Source organism: Thalassophryne amazonica, chromosome 23 (genome assembly GCF_902500255.1).
Source record: "Thalassophryne amazonica chromosome 23, fThaAma1.1, whole genome shotgun sequence".
Taxonomy (NCBI): Eukaryota; Metazoa; Chordata; class Actinopteri; order Batrachoidiformes; family Batrachoididae; genus Thalassophryne; species Thalassophryne amazonica.
Window position 1 is genome coordinate 14,724,813 of NC_047125.1, and position 17,350 is coordinate 14,742,162.

Genomic DNA, 17,350 nt, shown 5'->3' on the forward strand with positions numbered 1-17,350 from the left:
GAAATCCCAAAAACCAGTTTTATTTGTTATTATCTATCGTCCACCTGGTCGTTACTGTGAGTTTCTCTGTGAATTTTCAGACCTTTTGTCTGACTTAGTGCTTAGCTCAGATAAGATAATTATAGTGGGCGATTTTAACATCCACACAGATGCTGAGAATGACAGCCTCAACACTGCATTTAATCTATTATTAGACTCTATTGGCTTTGCTCAAAAAGTAAATGAGTCCACCCACCACTTTAATCATATCTTAGATCTTGTTCTGACTTATGGTATGGAAATAGAAGACTTAACAGTATTCCCTGAAAACTCCCTTCTGTCTGATCATTTCTTAATAACATTTACATTTACTCTGATGGACTACCCAGCAGTGGGGAATAAGTTTCATTACACTAGAAGTCTTTCAGAAAGCGCTGTAACTAGGTTTAAGGATATGATTCCTTCTTTATGTTCTCTAATGCCATATACCAACACAGTGCAGAGTAGCTACCTAAACTCTGTAAGTGAGATAGAGTATCTCGTCAATAGTTTTACATCCTCATTGAAGACAACTTTGGATGCTGTAGCTCCTCTAAAAAAGAGAGCTTTAAATCAGAAGTGCCTGACTCCGTGGTATAACTCACAAACTCGTAGCTTAAAGCAGATAACCCGTAAGTTGGAGAGGAAATGGCGTCTCACTAATTTAGAAGATCTTCACTTAGCCTGGAAAAAGAGTCTGTTGCTCTATAAAAAAGCCCTCCGTAAAGCTAGGACATCTTTCTACTCATCACTAATTGAAGAAAATAAGAACAACCCCAGGTTTCTTTTCAGCACTGTAGCCAGGCTGACAGAGTCAGAGCTCTATTGAGCTGAGTATTCCATTAACTTTAACTAGTAATGACTTCATGACTTTCTTTGCTAACAAAATTTTAACTATTAGAGAAAAAATTACTCATAACCATCCCAAAGACGTATCGTTATCTTTGGCTGCTTTCAGTGATGCCGGTATTTGGTTAGACTCTTTCTCTCCGATTGTTCTGTCTGAGTTATTTTCATTAGTTACTTCATCCAAACCATCAACATGTTTATTAGACCCCATTCCTACCAGGCTGCTCAAGGAAGCCCTACCATTATTTAATGCTTCGATCTTAAATATGATCAATCTATCTTTGTTAGTTGGCTATGTACCACAGGCTTTTAAGGTGGCAGTAATTAAACCATTACTTAAAAAGCCATCACTTGACCCAGCTATCTTAGCTAATTATAGGCCAATCTCCAACCTTCCTTTTCTCTCAAAAATTCTTGAAAGGGTAGTTGTAAAACAGCTAACTGATCATCTGCAGAGGAATGGTCTATTTGAAGAGTTTCAGTCAGGTTTTAGAATTCATCATAGTACAGAAACAGCATTAGTGAAGGTTACAAATGATCTTCTTATGGCCTCGGACAGTGGACTCATCTCTGTGCTTGTTCTGTTAGACCTCAGTGCTGCTTTTGATACTGTTGACCATAAAATTTTATTACAGAGATTAGAGCATGCCATAGGTATTAAAGGCACTGCGCTGCGGTGGTTTGAATCATATTTGTCTAATAGATTACAATTTGTTCATGTAAATGGGGAATCTTCTTCACAGACTAAAGTTAATTATGGAGTTCCACAAGGTTCTGTGCTAGGACCAATTTTATTCACTTTATACATGCTTCCCTTAGGCAGTATTATTAGACGGTATTGCTTAAATTTTCATTGTTACGCAGATGATACCCAGCTTTATCTATCCATGAAGCCAGAGGACACACACCAATTAGCTAAGCTGCAGGATTGTCTTACAGACATAAAGACATGGATGACCTCTAATTTCCTGCTTTTAAACTCAGATAAAACTGAAGTTATTGTACTTGGCCCCACAAATCTTAGAAACATGGTGTCTAACCAGATCCTTACTGTGGATGGCATTACCCTGACCTCTAGTAATACTGTGAGAAATCTTGGAGTCATTTTTGATCAGGATATGTCATTCAAAGCGCATATTAAACAAATATGTAGGACTGCTTTTTTGCATTTACGCAATATCTCTAAAATCAGAAAGGTCTTGTCTCAGAGTGATGCTGAAAAACTAATTCATGCATTTATTTCCTCTAGGCTGGACTATTGTAATTCATTATTATCAGGTTGTCCTAAAAGTTCCCTAAAAAGCCTTCAGTTAATTCAAAATGCTGCAGCTGGAGTACTGACAGGGACTAGAAGGAGAGAGCATATCTCACCCATATTGGCCTCTCTTCATTGGCTTCCTGTTAATTCTAGAATAGAATTTAAAATTCTTCTTCTTACTTATAAGGTTTTGAATAATCAGGTCCCATCTTATCTTAGGGACCTCGTAGTACCATATCACCCCAATAGAGCGCTTCGCTCTCAGACTGCAGGCTTACTTGTAGTTCCTAGGGTTTGTAAGAGTAGAATGGGAGGCAGAGCCTTCAGCTTTCAGGCTCCTCTCCTGTGGAACCAGCTCCCAATTCAGATCAGGGAGACAGACACCCTCTCTACTTTTAAGATTAGGCTTAAAACTTTCCTTTTTGCTAAAGCTTATAGTTAGGGCTGGATCAGGTGACCCTGAACCATCCCTTAGTTATGCTGCTATAGACGTAGACTGCTGGGGGGTTCCCATGATGCACTGTTTCTTTCTCTTTTTGCTCTGTATGCACCACTCTGCATTTAATCATTAGTGATCGATCTCTGTTCCCCTCCACAGCATGTCTTTTTCCTGGTTTTCTCCCTCAGCCCCAACCAGTCCCAGCAGAAGACTGCCCCTCCCTGAGCCTGGTTCTGCTGGAGGTTTCTTCCTGTTAAAAGGGAGTTTTTCCTTCCCACTGTAGCCAAGTGCTTGCTCACAGGGGGTCATTTTGACCGTTGGGGTTTTACATAATTATTGTATGGCCTTGCCTAACAATATAAAGCGCCTTGGGGCAACTGTTTGTTGTGATTTGGCGCTATATAAAAAAATTGATTGATTGACTTATCGGAAAAATGTGGTTGTATCTCATTTTCTACGTGCACTTTGGGCTTTTTCTGCAGTGTGCCAACTTCTCCATAATTTCATAATTGCTGCCTTCCACCAGATAAATGCATATTATGATTGCGCACAGGTCCCACAGCACTTTTTGTTTTGAGAAACTCTTCGTCCTGAGTAATGGCAATGACGATGGCTCCATAAATCAATTAATCTGCGGCTGCGTTCCACTCAGAGAATGCACAGTCTTCTCCATATATAGCAAGATCCAGATCCGAGACCCTTTCTATTTATATTCCCGTTACACTTCTTCATCCTGACGTCTTCACTGGTTCTGCTCTTCTTTGCCTTGTTCACAATTCCCATAACCTTTGACTGCTTTCCAGATCTCACACACACATAGGCAGCCGTGCTCCCACACGGGAGTAACATGTTTAGAGAATTCATTCCCTGCTCACTTACAAACACAACAACATAGAAGAAAAAAATGTCTTTGTTCTTATGTGCAACATTTAGTCGGCGCTCAATCCAAACCGGTGGATGTTTGTGTTTTTCTTTCAACTTTACTGTTAAAGGCGCAGGCTCCAAAGTGATGTCAACAGAATACAAAACAAGCACCTACGTGCAACGAGAACGCATTGGCTCGTTCACAGGCGGGCCAGTTCTAGGAGTTCATCAGAACTATTTCTACCTCCTCTCATTCAAACTTCTATTTGTATGTTCCTCCTCTAACTCTGACTTGCTTGCAAACACGTACCTTTCCATACTCGCGCGTTCATTGCCCGTATTTGGGCACGGGGAGCGTTGCACCATGTGCTGAGTGATGAACTCTCCTTGTACGATGTATAGAAGCGTCCAGCCTCCTCTTCTCTCTCTCTCTTCCCTCTTTCCCTGTCACCGCAGTTCTATAAACATGGAGTGGGGAAGATGGCAGGGGAGAGGGAAAGGGAGGAAAAAAAATAACCCATGTCTATGTCACAGAACTGCAGAGTCAGTTTTCTGCCTTAAACCATGTTTCTTTCTTTTGTTCTGTCTTCTTGTCTCCTCAGCCGGTGGGGTTTGTCAGCTTTGACAGTCGATCAGAGGCCGAGGCTGCTAAGAATGCCTTGAACGTAAGTGCCGTGCCCTCTTTCTGCTCTTTCTCGACAGCCAGCTCAGCGTGAGTTTATCTTATGGTGACTTGGAATCGCGTCTTCCTGCCTTCTGTGCAAAATGCAGCTGTTGTATCAAGAAATTCAACATGATCCTTCATTGTAAGGTGACTGTGGGGAAAAGGCAGTTGGTCTTATTTCGGCTTGCCTACAGTCAGGCCCATAATTACTTGGACAGGGATACAATTTATTTATTTATTTGTCTCTGTACACCAGTTGAAATCAAATGATAATTTAAGTGTTGACTTTTAGCTTTAATTCAAGGTGTTTAACAAAAAAATATCACATTAACCATTTAGGAATTACAGCACATAGTACCCTCCAAAAGTATCGTAACATTTGGTATTTCACACATTTTTAATTTGGTTATACCATTTCAAATACAAAAATAAATAATGAAAAATTATCTCCCTTAAACTCATATTGAGAGCAAATCTCTACAACTTGATACAAATGAATTAAATACAACTTCATGATGAAGTGGTATAGAGGAGGATTTCCTTTAAAAAAAAAAAATCGAATCAAGGCTTGCATCTCAGTTGTACCTACTGGCAAATTGCACTTTCTGTTCTTCTTCTTCTTTCTTTTTTTTAAGAAAATCCTCCTCTGTACCACTTCAATATGAAGCTGTATAACTGGGGATACAACTTGCAAAATATGCACTATGCACAGTTTCTCCAATCACAGCCAGAGAACCCTATAACTTATTATGGGTTGTCTTGGTGACTTTCCTCACTCTTCTTCTTCTTGCACAATCAGTCAGTTTCTGAGAACTTTCTAATCCATAGAATGCCACACTGTTTGTATTTCTTCATAATTGTTGTCAATGACATCCAAGACATATCAGTGACTTGGAAATGTTCATGTATCCATCCCCTGCCTTGTCTGAAGAAAGCGGGCAATAAAATAAATTATTTACAGGTATTATACCAAATCGTTCCATTACTTATGCAACCCATCGTCTTGGCTTTTATATTTTTAATTAATTTATATAAAGTGTAACAGATTTGCTTTGAGTTGAGTTTAAGGAAGCTGATTTTTAGAATTTTTTTTTTATGTTTTGTATTTGAAATGGCATAAACAAATACAAATGTGTGAAATACCAAGTGTTCGCAGTACTTTTGAGGGCACTGTACATGAATCACATTTCCATCAAGTTTTCTTCAGGCAACTGCAGGGATGTGCAAGAAGGGGACTGGCGAGGGAAGCCACCAAAAATTCTGAAGGAGTGGGCGGTTTCTGTAACTGGGCAACTATGAATTGTGCATTTTTTGACTGTTGGATTCAGTTATACAGTTTCATTGGTGGAAAACAAAAAATGAAAACTACAGTAAGAAAGTTAAACATGTTGTAAAAGTAGTTTTTTGTGGCATATAGGAGGATTTTAATACAGGAAAATAGATCATATCAAGTCTCTTATGTGCCTTCTGGGAAAATTACATGCTTTCATTTCCACCATGAAGCTGTAGAACTGGTGATCCAACAGGGAAAAGTTGCCATATGCCATATACAAAAGCCAAAACTTGTTAAAAGTTGTCATGATTATCTTGGTGGCTTCCCTCACTAATCTCCTTCTTGCTCAATCACTTACTGTTTCAAAGACGACTTGCAGGAAATGTGATTTGTCATAGAAATAGTTTGTCCAATTACTTATGGTCTCCAAAAATGGAGGGTCTATAAAAAAGTAAAAATGGCTTTAATTCCAAATGGTATGTTTTTGTAAAACCCCGTGAATTGAAGCTGAAAGTTTGCTTGCCATGCACATCTCGATTATTTCATTTCTACCCCTTTGTAGTGATATATAAAAGCAAAATTACAAATGGCTGCTGTCCAAATACTTTTGGACCCAACTAAGTTTGAATCAATAACACATTTTTCTTTAAGCTTTCCCAGATACTCTGCAAGGTCAGTGACTTTTAAGATGAGGAAAATTTGCACATTCTCCACATATAAATAGACTATATTGATCTCAGGTTTATTTTTAATCTCTCTTATTTGAGAATGTGGCCTCTGGGCTCCTTTGCAGAAAGCCTTCATGAGGCAGATTCAAAAAGAATCCGAAGCGCACCCTGGCAGGCTTCATTCGAGTAAACACACTTAACCTGTGCTCACACATCGTATAGCTGCGTATACTTCTTTGTCACTCCTGTAAATCACTTTTATCGTCATCCTAAGTGGCGACCGTGACAAGACAGTGGAGAGTCTGTCATTGCTCAGATCTTGAAATGTCGGTGTGCATCAGAGGCAGATCAGTCGAGGGAAGAGATTGGCGGGGAGTGGGTGGGAAGCGTGAGGGGGGGGTTGGAAGACAAAGAATTACCATCTTAGGGTTATGAGCCAACAATAGTCAAGAGTGTTTCCAAAAAAAAAAAAAAAAAAAAAAAAAATCAGTCAGTGGGGCTGAGAACTGAGCAGCGTTCTTGTTTTCAGCAGAACCGACGTCTCGGGGGGGTTCATATGGAGATAAGCCAGACTTTGCGAACATCTATCTGCATTTCCTGTTGTCGTGCTTCTGTGAAGATTTAACATTGAAAAGTATCAAGAATATAGAGCTGGGTGGTTCCTATTTGTAGTGGTTTAATTTGGCTCTAAAGTTTATTATTTTAATACGTCATGAGATGTATATCTTTTTTCAGATTTTTATAATCTAAAAAGGATTTTTAGGAAACGCATGATTCCGGTTTTCTTCAAGCCCACCAACACACGGGAAAAGAGACTAGTCCACCCTAATAAAGGTGTAGTTACTCTCCAGAAGGAGAGTCCTGGGTGTGAGACATCACCTTTCCACCAATTATGATGTTGCCCTTTCATCCCATCCCTGAAAACTCAGAACCACTTTACTCCTCCCCCAAGGGACATTAGCCTCATGACCCTATGGGGATGGAAAGAATTCTGATGACCTCCAGCAAACCTTGCGGCCATTGTTCACTCTTACGACTGTTTACAACTGACAATGGATGGCCCCACCCTGGAAGGGTATAATCTGGTTGTTCCCTACCCAGTATGATCCCAGACTGATGAAGCCACTTGGATGAGTGGTGAAACGTTTCCCAGCTAAACAAGACTTCAGGAAGCTTCTGATCTTGGCCTAGATGACTGAGATCCTACACAGAGTTAATGGCTTTGTAAACCACACACCTTTTTGTTTGTAACTAAAGAGAGGAAATACAGTTCCAACAGGTCATTTAGTATGTTGGTTCATTACCAACTAACAAAGGAGGGTGGAGGTTATCTAATCACTCTTTGATACCCAGATTTCCCAGCTAGGTGTGTGTGTGCGTGTTTTTTTTTTTTTTTTTTTTTTTAAGGATATGGCCTTCAAATCATGTAGATTGATAGAAAATTGTTAGACTATATTGGTCAGGTCAAATGTTTCCTTTGATCTCATGGGCCAAAGCAGGTTTTTGGTACCACTTAAGGGTAAAAAAAAACACTTAGAATCCAGCCTCAGTGTATCATGGCCACAAAAAATGTATGATAGCCATCCCAGGGTGGTAGCTGTAGTCAGGTAGGGCTCAATGAAGAATTACACAGAGGTCAAACATGCGCCAATCATGTTGGAAACTATATCACATGTTGCTCCAATTTCAGTAAAAAAAAAAAAAAAAAATACAAATTATTGTTTGGGTTAATAGGGTTCTAAAAAGGAATAATTTTGCACCATCTGTCATGCTTCGTTATCATGTTACAGGGTAACATATGTCACATGTCCATAGAAATTCAATGGATGCTGACCTTGTTTGACCTTTACTTTTTGGAGACCAAGCATTCAACACAGTCAAAGGTTTTCCATTTATTCATCCTTTTATTTCAACCAATAATTTGCATAATTTTTTGCTGAAATGAGAGCAACTTTAACTTTTGACCCCTGTACAACTGAAATTGACCTTTGTTGCCATTTTTGCTTTTTTTTTCAATCAATCAATCAATCAAATTTTATTGTTAAGCGGGTTTACAACAACCTAAGTTGACCAAAGCGATGTACATATAAAAATCTATTTAAAATATAGTTAAAAAGAAGAACACAGATACATTTTATTCCCAAGTCTAAACAAGACTAAGTATCAAAAGCACATCTAAACAAATACGTTTTGAGTTTTGTTTTAAAAAGGGGCAGATCCGAGATGGCACGCAAGTCGAGGGACAGCGAGTTCCAAAGTTTTTTTTTTTACCCCATAACTCCAGAACATTCCATCATAGATAGTCCAAACTATACCTTTTTGGAATTGTTATGATCAGACAAATACTGTGATTATAGTTTTCAACATGATTGGAGCAATTTTAAAGTTTGACCTCTGTGTAACTCTTCATTGACTCCTACCTGATGACAGCTACCACCCTGGGATGGCTGTCATACATTTTTGTATAGGCCATGATACACTGAGGCTGGATTCTGTCGTTTTTTTCCCCTTAAGTGGTACCGATTAGGTCAAAATTCACAACTGGCTCATGGACTATATGACATCACAAAGGTTTGATGGGAATAAAAGCCAGAATTCTGACTCCCCTCCCCAACTGTAAATTAACAAGTTGGCATAAATATTAAATGAATTTGAGTCAACCAAATTAATTTCAGTGTTACCAGTTCAAGCACTTTTTAAAAAAGTTGGTTCAAAATTTTTTTTTTTTTCCGTCAGGGTACACAACTGCAAAGCAACCATAAACACAGGTGCTTGTCAAGATGGAGAGTGAATTAGTTTGAAAACGCCACACGCTCCATCCTCATATCGATGAGCAACTGCCACTGCACTGAGTTGATCGCCATCGATTCCCTCCCTCTCGATGAAGAACGCACTCGGGCGAGTTTACACTCAACTTTGCCCGATCCTGCAAGGACGAGCCGAGAACCCGTCCTTCCAGCATCGTGGCTCTTTTGCTGGCAGAGGATTTAATCTTGGCTGCTTTTCCTCTCCGCCGACATGACCTTCGTGTTTTCACCATGCGCCTTTTGGAGACATGCAAATTAAGTTAATTAGAAAGGTGCTCAGAGTTGCTGGTTGAAAATCTGCCACGCCTTGTTGCTGTCGAAAGCAGACAAACGAATAGCAGCCTGACTTTTTGGCCAAGATGAATTACGTTTCTTGAGTGAATCATGATTTGGTTTACTGCACATGTGGAGGTTCTGATGTCGCTCTAAGTGCAGGAGTGGGGAAAAAAACCTTTACTTAGCTCACCAGGACGTTCTAGTGGGGGGGATCTCAAGAATTTGCTGCAAGGTTCGGCTCACTTTGGGCAGCGTATGTCACAACAAAATGGCTTTTTGATGTCGTGACTTTAAATTGGTGTTTAACGTTCACTAGTGAGCACGGTGAGAACCTTGCAGCGTGTCTGCCTGCAGCATGAATGAGTTTCATACGCTTGCCATGCTTTGTCATCACCTTCAGACTTTCATTTTGCGGGCTCGCTATCACATGCACAGCCCCCGAAATAACACGCTAAGTCTTCGCTCAGGCTTTTGCACCAGGCTTCAAAGTCAAAAACTGCAAGTGTCCCTCTTACCACCGAGATTTATGCAATAAATTCTGGTTGTGAAAACGCTCAAATTAATTCTCATCTCTTCCATCAGAAGAGATGAGAATTAAAGAAGTGACCATCCTGTGGAGCACGCAAGTCCCAACGGGCTTGTAAACAGTGCTGAAAATGGAGATGTGCAGTAAATAAACCCTGAGAGTTCTCTACATTTGGCAGCTCTTCAATTGCACAAGACATTCCCTGGAATTTATTTTGTCTCCACATAATGGAATGTTGGAACAAAGGTGCTAATGCAAAGTATTAGTTGTCTGGTCGTTGATGTGGAGAAACCACACCTGGCTTGCAGAGATGCTGCTTAAGCTCTAGACTTTTATCAGCAACAAAGAAGAGGAATAAGAGAAGTTGTCTGCTTTGTCTCGCCTGTGGATCCTATTTTGGGCGACAACAGTGAAGAACTAATGTAGTGCTACTCTGGCCAAGGGAGCATGCGCCAAACCAGGGGACGACTCGAGGTCCTGGATTGCAACTGCACAGGCATACAACTGGTTCAGCTGTGCCTCTCAGAAGTAACAATCTAGCTGCTGCACCTAGGTGAAACGTGGATGTCTCCTTAACTTCTCCATCCACTGGGGTCCTCACATTGAAGCATCTCCATGCTGGGTTATGGCTAGCAGCGCACGTCACATGGGCCCCAATAGTGTAGCCGATCTTACTTCACTACTCAAGTGAATTCTGCAAGTTATTTGAGGTGTTGGTGGCAAGATTGGTATTTGAGCTACTGCTATACCTTCCATTGGAGAGTCTGGGGAATGGTGGAAAGCTTTTGGAGCCCCATCTTGAGAAAAGACCATCTTCTTCAGGGAAGTGATGGTCTAGTGGTTGAGGGGTGGGCTTCAGACCAGAGGATCCTCTGTTCAAACCCCTGCCTGGCTGGAAAATCACTAAGGGCCCTTGGATAAGGTCCTTAATCCCCTAGTTGCTCTCAGTGTGTTGTGAGCACCTTGCATGGCAGCACCCTGACATCATTGTCTGTATGAATGCGATGCTTTAGTGCTTTGACCTTCTGATATAGATGGAAAAGTGCTACATACGAGGTCTGTGAGAAAAGTATCGTACCTTTTTATTTTTTTCAAAAACTATATGGATTTGATTCATATGTTTTTACATCAGCCAAGCTTGAACCTTCGTGTGCATGCGTGAGTTTTTCCACGCCTGTCGGTTGCGTCATTCGCCTGTGGGCAGGCTTTGAGTGAGCACTGGTCCACCGCTCTCGTTGTTGTTTCATTGCGAGGAAATGGCGGAATGATTTGGGCTTTTTTTCCATCAGAATTTATTCAGAAACTGTTAGAGACAAGCAGCTGGAAACCATTTGAAAAATTTATCTGGCTTTCGGTGAAAATTTTACGGGCTTCACAGAGAATAAGGACTGTTACTACAGCTTTAAGGACGCCCCACAATGGCGCGCCGCGCTCCGAGCTGCCATCGAGAGGCAGAAAACACCACATCATTTCTAAACGGATGGCTGTGTGGAGCTGGGACCGTCGTGAGGGACCGATTCACTGATCGAGATCGTTCCTTTGTCTCGCTCAATCAGCGAATCGGTCCTGACGCGCGAAGCCTCCGCGCGGCTTTTCATGACAAAATCTCTTGTTAAAAGTGAAATCTGCCGGAAAATGGCTGATGTCCAGCTCTTGTGATAACCAGAGAAATTGCTCACGACGGTCCCAGCTCCACACAGCCATCCGTTTAGAAATGATGTGGTGTTTTCTGCCTCTCGATGGCGGCTCGGAGCGCAGCGCGCCGTGCGCCATTGTGGGGCGTCCTTAAAGCTGTAGTAACAGTCCATATTCTCTGTGAAGCCTGTAAAATTTTCACCGAAAGCCAGATAAATTTTTTGAATGGTTTCCAGCCGCTTGTCTCTAACAGTTTCTGAAAAAATTCTGATGGAAAAAAAGCCCAAATCATTCCGCCATTTCGTGACAATGAAAATCCGACGAGGGGGCTGGACCACTCCTCCCACAAGGCATGCTCACAGGCGAATGACGCAACCGACAGGCGTGGAAAAACTCATGCATGCGCACGAAGGTTCAAGCTTGGCTGACGTAAAAACATATGAATCAAATCCATATAGTTTTTGAAAAAAATAAAAAGGTCCGTTACTTTTCTCACAGACCTCATAAATGCAGTCTCTTTACCATTTACCGTTGTCTCGAGGGCTGCGATTGGTGCAGTGCTGAAGGTTCATTCACTGCATTGCAGACTCTATGGGCCTGGCCACAGGGTGACTAGTTTAGGTACATCAGTAATCAGCATTGTATCGTATTATCCATTTTGTCCATGGAACAGTGTTTAGTGGCCACCAGAACCCTGAGAGTCGCAACAACTCTGGCCTGTCCTTATTTTATGTTGTGGTGACTTTGTCTGTTGAGATATTGACATGACCCCAATGGAAGGTTCATTGGTCTTCACTTGTATCTGTCAAATGCCCAAAATTTCAGAGCAAAATATGCAGTAGCTATTATGAAGTTCAGGAGATTTGCAGACCCAGTGACTCCATTAATCCTATGCTTAAATAATCATATAATATTTCAGTCATCTAACATACAAGTTGCATGCTTTTGGATCGCATGATAAACACTCTGATTAAAAAAAAAAATGTACAAGTTCAGTTAAATGGCCATTTGAGGTCACTGGTATTTCTAATTAAAATAAAAACAACCCAATATAAATTAAATTTAGTATAATCTTTGTACTGTTGCTAATTTAAATGGAGTTTGGAGAAACGTTTTCTTGGCTTACATACATTATCTTTTGATCTTAGGGGGTCCGGTTTGATCCAGAAATCCCTCAGACCCTTCGGCTGGAGTTCGCCAAGGCCAATACCAAGATGGCCAAGAACAAGTTGGTTGGGACCCCCAATCCTCCTCCCTCCCAGCAGAGCCCCGGCCCACAGTTCATTAGCAGAGACCCATGTGAGTACTCGCCGAATCTCTGTCAGAGCCTGTCTTTGGTGTTTCTGTCTACACAGAGTCCTTTGTCTGTTGCTTTCTCTTGGTTTTTTGAGGCAACTGTACAGCACTCTGCTGTTTGCTCTTGGGTGTACGTCATAAACAGAGATGTGTTTGTGGTTCATTGGAAAAATGGAGAGTGCATTTACTCCTAATGAGTGGTGTTTATTCATCGGTTCTGGACAACAGTGTTAATTCTGTTTGTATACCAGCTTGCCAAACTATGTATCCAGCTATCAATGCTGACTTCTTAGAGGTGTTAACGCTGTTCATATTTGGAGCTGAAACCTTGGTTACAGTATCGCTCTGTCATATATTTTCCAAGAGGTTAAAGATTCTTTAGGAATCAGCGTTTGATACCAGAACCTAGGCCAGCTGTGGTTGCAGATGACCAAACTGCTCATATCTTGGATCTTTTTTTGTGCCAGTCGGGGCACACACTTAGTTTCCCAGTGGAAAACGGAAGGAAACGATTAATGAAAGAATGACGTATTCACCAGGAGAAAACTGTCCTGATAAGACTCGTGTTTCTGATCACTCTGTGATAAACAGTTACCAGGAGACACGGAACATGTGTTCATACATTCCAATGTTCACTGACTTGGTACCACTCTCCACTCTCACCACTTTCTTTCACTTATGCACGGCATTTTTATTTAATTTTTTGTGCGCTCCACGCTTGATCCATGAAATCAGAGATGGCTTCTTCCTGTGTTTCTTGAAACATGAGACCTTGAACAGTTTATAGGGGGTATAGTTGAGAGCATCAGATGATTTCACCTTCGGTGCCACCACTGTCACCACCTCCGCCCCGTCTCTCTAGCCACTCACCCATCCACTGGCCACTCTCCTCACTCCACTCCTCCTCTTCTTCTTTCCACAGATGAGCTCACAGTGCCTGCTCTATATCCCAGCAGCCCAGACGTGTGGGCGTCATACCCACTGTACCCGGCGGAGCTGTCGCCGGCCCTCCCACCCGCTTTCACCTACCCCTCCTCGCTCCATGCTCAGGTAACCTGCACCCCCTTCCTATCTCCAGCCTGTCCCAACCAGCACTTTCACCGCTGTGGCACTTCACCACCTCCTGAGACCACGGCCCACACAGCTGCCGTTGTCAGCACCCGACATCACTCCTTTCTCCATCCCACTGCACCTCAACGCACGCCGCCTCATGTCCTATCGCACTTATCAGTCAAAAGTAGCGTAATTTTCTGGAGAAATTTCAGATAATAGCTTGTCAAATCAGTCTATTAATTAAAGGAATCACCACTGTCACTGGAAAATGCATACGTAAATTTAAAGTTCCCAATTGGATAATGACTCTTGCTAGTTTAGGCCTGTTACCATGTTGCCTCCAATATAGCTTGCTAACAGTTACCTTGCTTGCAACGACCTTGTTATGTGAGCAAATGGTTATTCAGTGTACTTATTTTGGTAGTGTTCTGTCATGAATTATTTAAACTAAATACTGGGACATAACATTGTTAGTGGCATGTCAAGATTGGATGGTGCAAATACAGTTTCTTGGTTAATGACTATGCTAGCTAGCCTCGTCCTGTTGCTGTAGCTTTTGTGTAGCTTTTTCTTTATCAAGGAGTTATAGCTCCAATACAACCTTGTTGAGCAGGTGGTTATGTAAATAATTAATTGTGGTAAACTGTATTATCATACTCATTACCAGGGATGTCCGGATCCGATCACGTGATCGGAAATTGGGCCCGATCGCGTGGTTTCAGACTTGATCGAAATTGGATGTTGCATCCCGATCAGGAATCTGATATAGATTTTATCCTTATTTTGATCAGCGCTATTTCAAGCTCATTATTGCAGATTAATGGGCCGGAAGTGTCAGAGACGTCAAGAATCGGTCTAAAAAGCATTATTTTCAATGAGATGCGTTGCTTTTTAGAGGCGTCAGAAGCATCATGTCAGAAGCCAAGCTAAAGCGATGCTTCTGACTGGAGCACGCATTACCGCTTGATGGCAGGCTGACGCGGTCAAAGTTCAGCCAGATCCAACTTTCGACACTCTGAGCTGTGACATAGCTTCGCGTTGTCCAATAGGAATGACGCGTCGGGCCAAAACACGGAAGACTAGTGGCAGAAACCACTGATCTCTACAAAACAGATCGGTGCAGAAACCACTAATCTGTACAAAACAGAAACGTGTCACAGGACTGCTCATTTATAGAGCAGTTTTCTGAAGAAAAATCCTTGGAAATGTGTTTTGTTGTTGTTTGTTACCTCAAAATTTCTGATTACTGTTAAAAAAAAGAGTTTAGAACACTTCTAATTAAAATAGCTAAATCAATAAATAAGTGATAAATAATAAAATAAGGTGATTAAAATGAAAATATTATATATTTAGCATTTGTTCATTGTTCATTCAGTTTTTTAAAGTATCGGATCGGGACTCGGTATCGGCAGATACTCAAAATGAGATGACTCGGAATCGGATCGGAGCCAAAAAACCTGATCGGGACATCCCTACTTATTACCAAATATTTGTTTTGAGCAATGGTTTATAGTGTCAAGAGGCACTTATCCTATTAGCTATCTGTGTCACAGCATTAAATATCAGATTGAAACATGAGAATAGGAAAAAATGTTTAGAAAACATTGATAAATACTGGTTTTAATTGCAAGGAAAAAAACAGTTCCTGTTGCAGTTTCAGTTTAGTTTTGTTTAGTTTGCATGTAGTGCGGGCATTTAAAAAAACTATTAAGCAGTTGAGTTGAAATGATTAATTTTGGGTTTATTGAACCTCTAACTTTATTCAAGTAGGTACGTTTTGGGGGAATTTCACCCTTCTTTCTTAATATTTTGAGTCAAACAAACATCAGCCTTTAAAAAAAAAAAAAAAAAGATAAAATGTGCAGAGATTTGTTGGGATTGGATACTTCAAACCAAGCTTGCATAAGTCTTCAGGTATGAGACATTTAAATAACTATCATAACAAATGAACTTAACTCCAGGTCTGATGACACTCAAGACCACAATTTATCATAAATAAGCTTGTACGTTTATTGACCTGCCGCCTGAACAACTCATAGCTGTTTACATCCTTTGACCATCACCTGCATTAAGTATACATTAATCATGCTCCTTTTTCTCCAATAAAGATGATCCAGTTGATCGAGGCCTGCTAATCTGCACGGCTCTGCTGTGATTTCACAGAGGCGTTAATTATTGATCTCTTCAGTTCTTCTCATGAAGCTTGTTAGCCGCATGCCAGCCTTGATAATAGCTCCGTATTAGACACAGAACCTCTAAATTTGTTTGTTTGTTTTCTCCACTCTTCAGGCTTGCATTGACTTTAAAATTAAATGGTCTTAAAATTATTAGAATGTAATTCAGTACGTATTGGAATAAAGGTATTTGAATGGAATGAAATATAGTGAGGACACTAAAGCCGACCCTCAGATGATGTCAGATTTTGAAATGAATGCAGGCTGAATGTGCCTTGCTGGCTTTTTTCCATGTGCGCACGCACAAAGAGAACCTGCTTTTGTGATTTCAGAGGGTCAGGCTAATCTTAGAATCCCACAGCCACTTCTGAATGACTGGTTACTAACTGCAGCAGTGGCTGATGTGAGTGCTAACACTGTAAACAAGCCCTGCAGCACTTTGAAAACACATTAATCAAATCCAATTTATGTTAACATGATTCCAGCTTGTTGGCTGATCAGTGGCTGTCGTCTCCACTTAGAAACTGATCCGTTCGGAAAAGGACCTAGAAAACAAAAACAATTAAAACACCTGTGAATTTTTTTTAAAATTTTATTATAATATATTTGCAGGATATCACAACAGTGTGGGGCATTATCAGTCCAATTTTGAATGAATGGAGTATTTGTCCATGGGCCAAGCAGGTTTCCGGTACCTCTTAACCTACACAAGAATGTCAGGGTCATCTCGAAAAAAAATTCTCATCATTTTGAAAAGTATACAGCATTATTAGTCTGATTATAAAAAAAAAAAAAAAAAATCCGAAAAGGTATAGTTTGGACTATCTATGACTTAAAAACTGCAAAAATGGTGGCAAAGGTCACTTTCAATATGTTCATGTGTCAAAAGTTAAAGTTGTACCAATTTTGGTAAAAAGTGATCCATATTTGTTGAGCCAATATGGTTTTAAAAAAAGAATAGTTTGGGGTCTATACTGAGGCTGGATTTTATGTATTAAGTCCCTCTACTCTAAGTGAAGCCAGTTTGGTCATGGACTATATTTAGTTCCCCATTGTTTAGAATTGATGAAAAATCTGTGAAAATGACAGATTTTGGTCAAGCTAAAATAGTCAAACTATGTATCAGATTAGCTTTTGTGTGCTTGCTGTGTAGCTGTAATTTGTGGTGTTTGTGTGTGATGTTTAGATTCGCTGGCTCCCACCTGCAGATGGAACTCCTCAGGGATGGAAGTCCAGGCAGTTCTGCTGAAGTATGTGTGAGTAACAAACACACATTCAGCGCCCTACTACGACAAAGACGTTTGCTTTCCAACGTGCTGTGAATACATTTCAGTAAATGTTATGACACTTGGAATAAACAAATTAAACTAATTCTTCAGCATTTGTCAGGAATATCGCCCCCGTCCTGAAGTACGTTTTATAGCGTTTTCATCAAAACCTCAGAGTTCACTTGCAGTGTGAACCTTCTAACTAGTCATGTTTCTTTTCACTGACCTCAAATCCACACATGTGGCCGAGTAACACAAATCAAATTGGGCCTATGTGAGGTC

General features: G+C 40.7%; 1 protein-coding gene across 8 annotated transcripts in view; it reads left to right on the forward strand.

Moving 5' to 3' along the window:
- LOC117504570 (RNA-binding protein with multiple splicing-like) overlaps positions 1 to 17,350 on the forward strand; it is a 64,863-nt gene that overhangs the window by 34,795 nt on the left and 12,718 nt on the right. For 2 of the 8 annotated variants that reach the window (XR_004558829.1, XM_034164036.1), the window contains exons 4-7: positions 4,031 to 4,093; positions 12,426 to 12,576; positions 13,496 to 13,623; positions 16,987 to 17,050. Coding sequence is in view for 4 of the 8 variants with exons in the window: in XM_034164036.1 (XP_034019927.1) it covers positions 4,031 to 4,093; positions 12,426 to 12,576; positions 13,496 to 13,623; positions 16,987 to 17,049 (405 nt within the window). In the remaining 4 variants the exon portion in view is untranslated. Of the gene's footprint in view, positions 1 to 4,030; positions 4,094 to 12,425; positions 12,577 to 13,495; positions 13,624 to 16,986; positions 17,057 to 17,350 lie in introns of all 8 variants that reach the window. The other 6 variants (XR_004558828.1, XM_034164035.1, XR_004558831.1 and 3 more) reach the window with 3 other exon arrangements.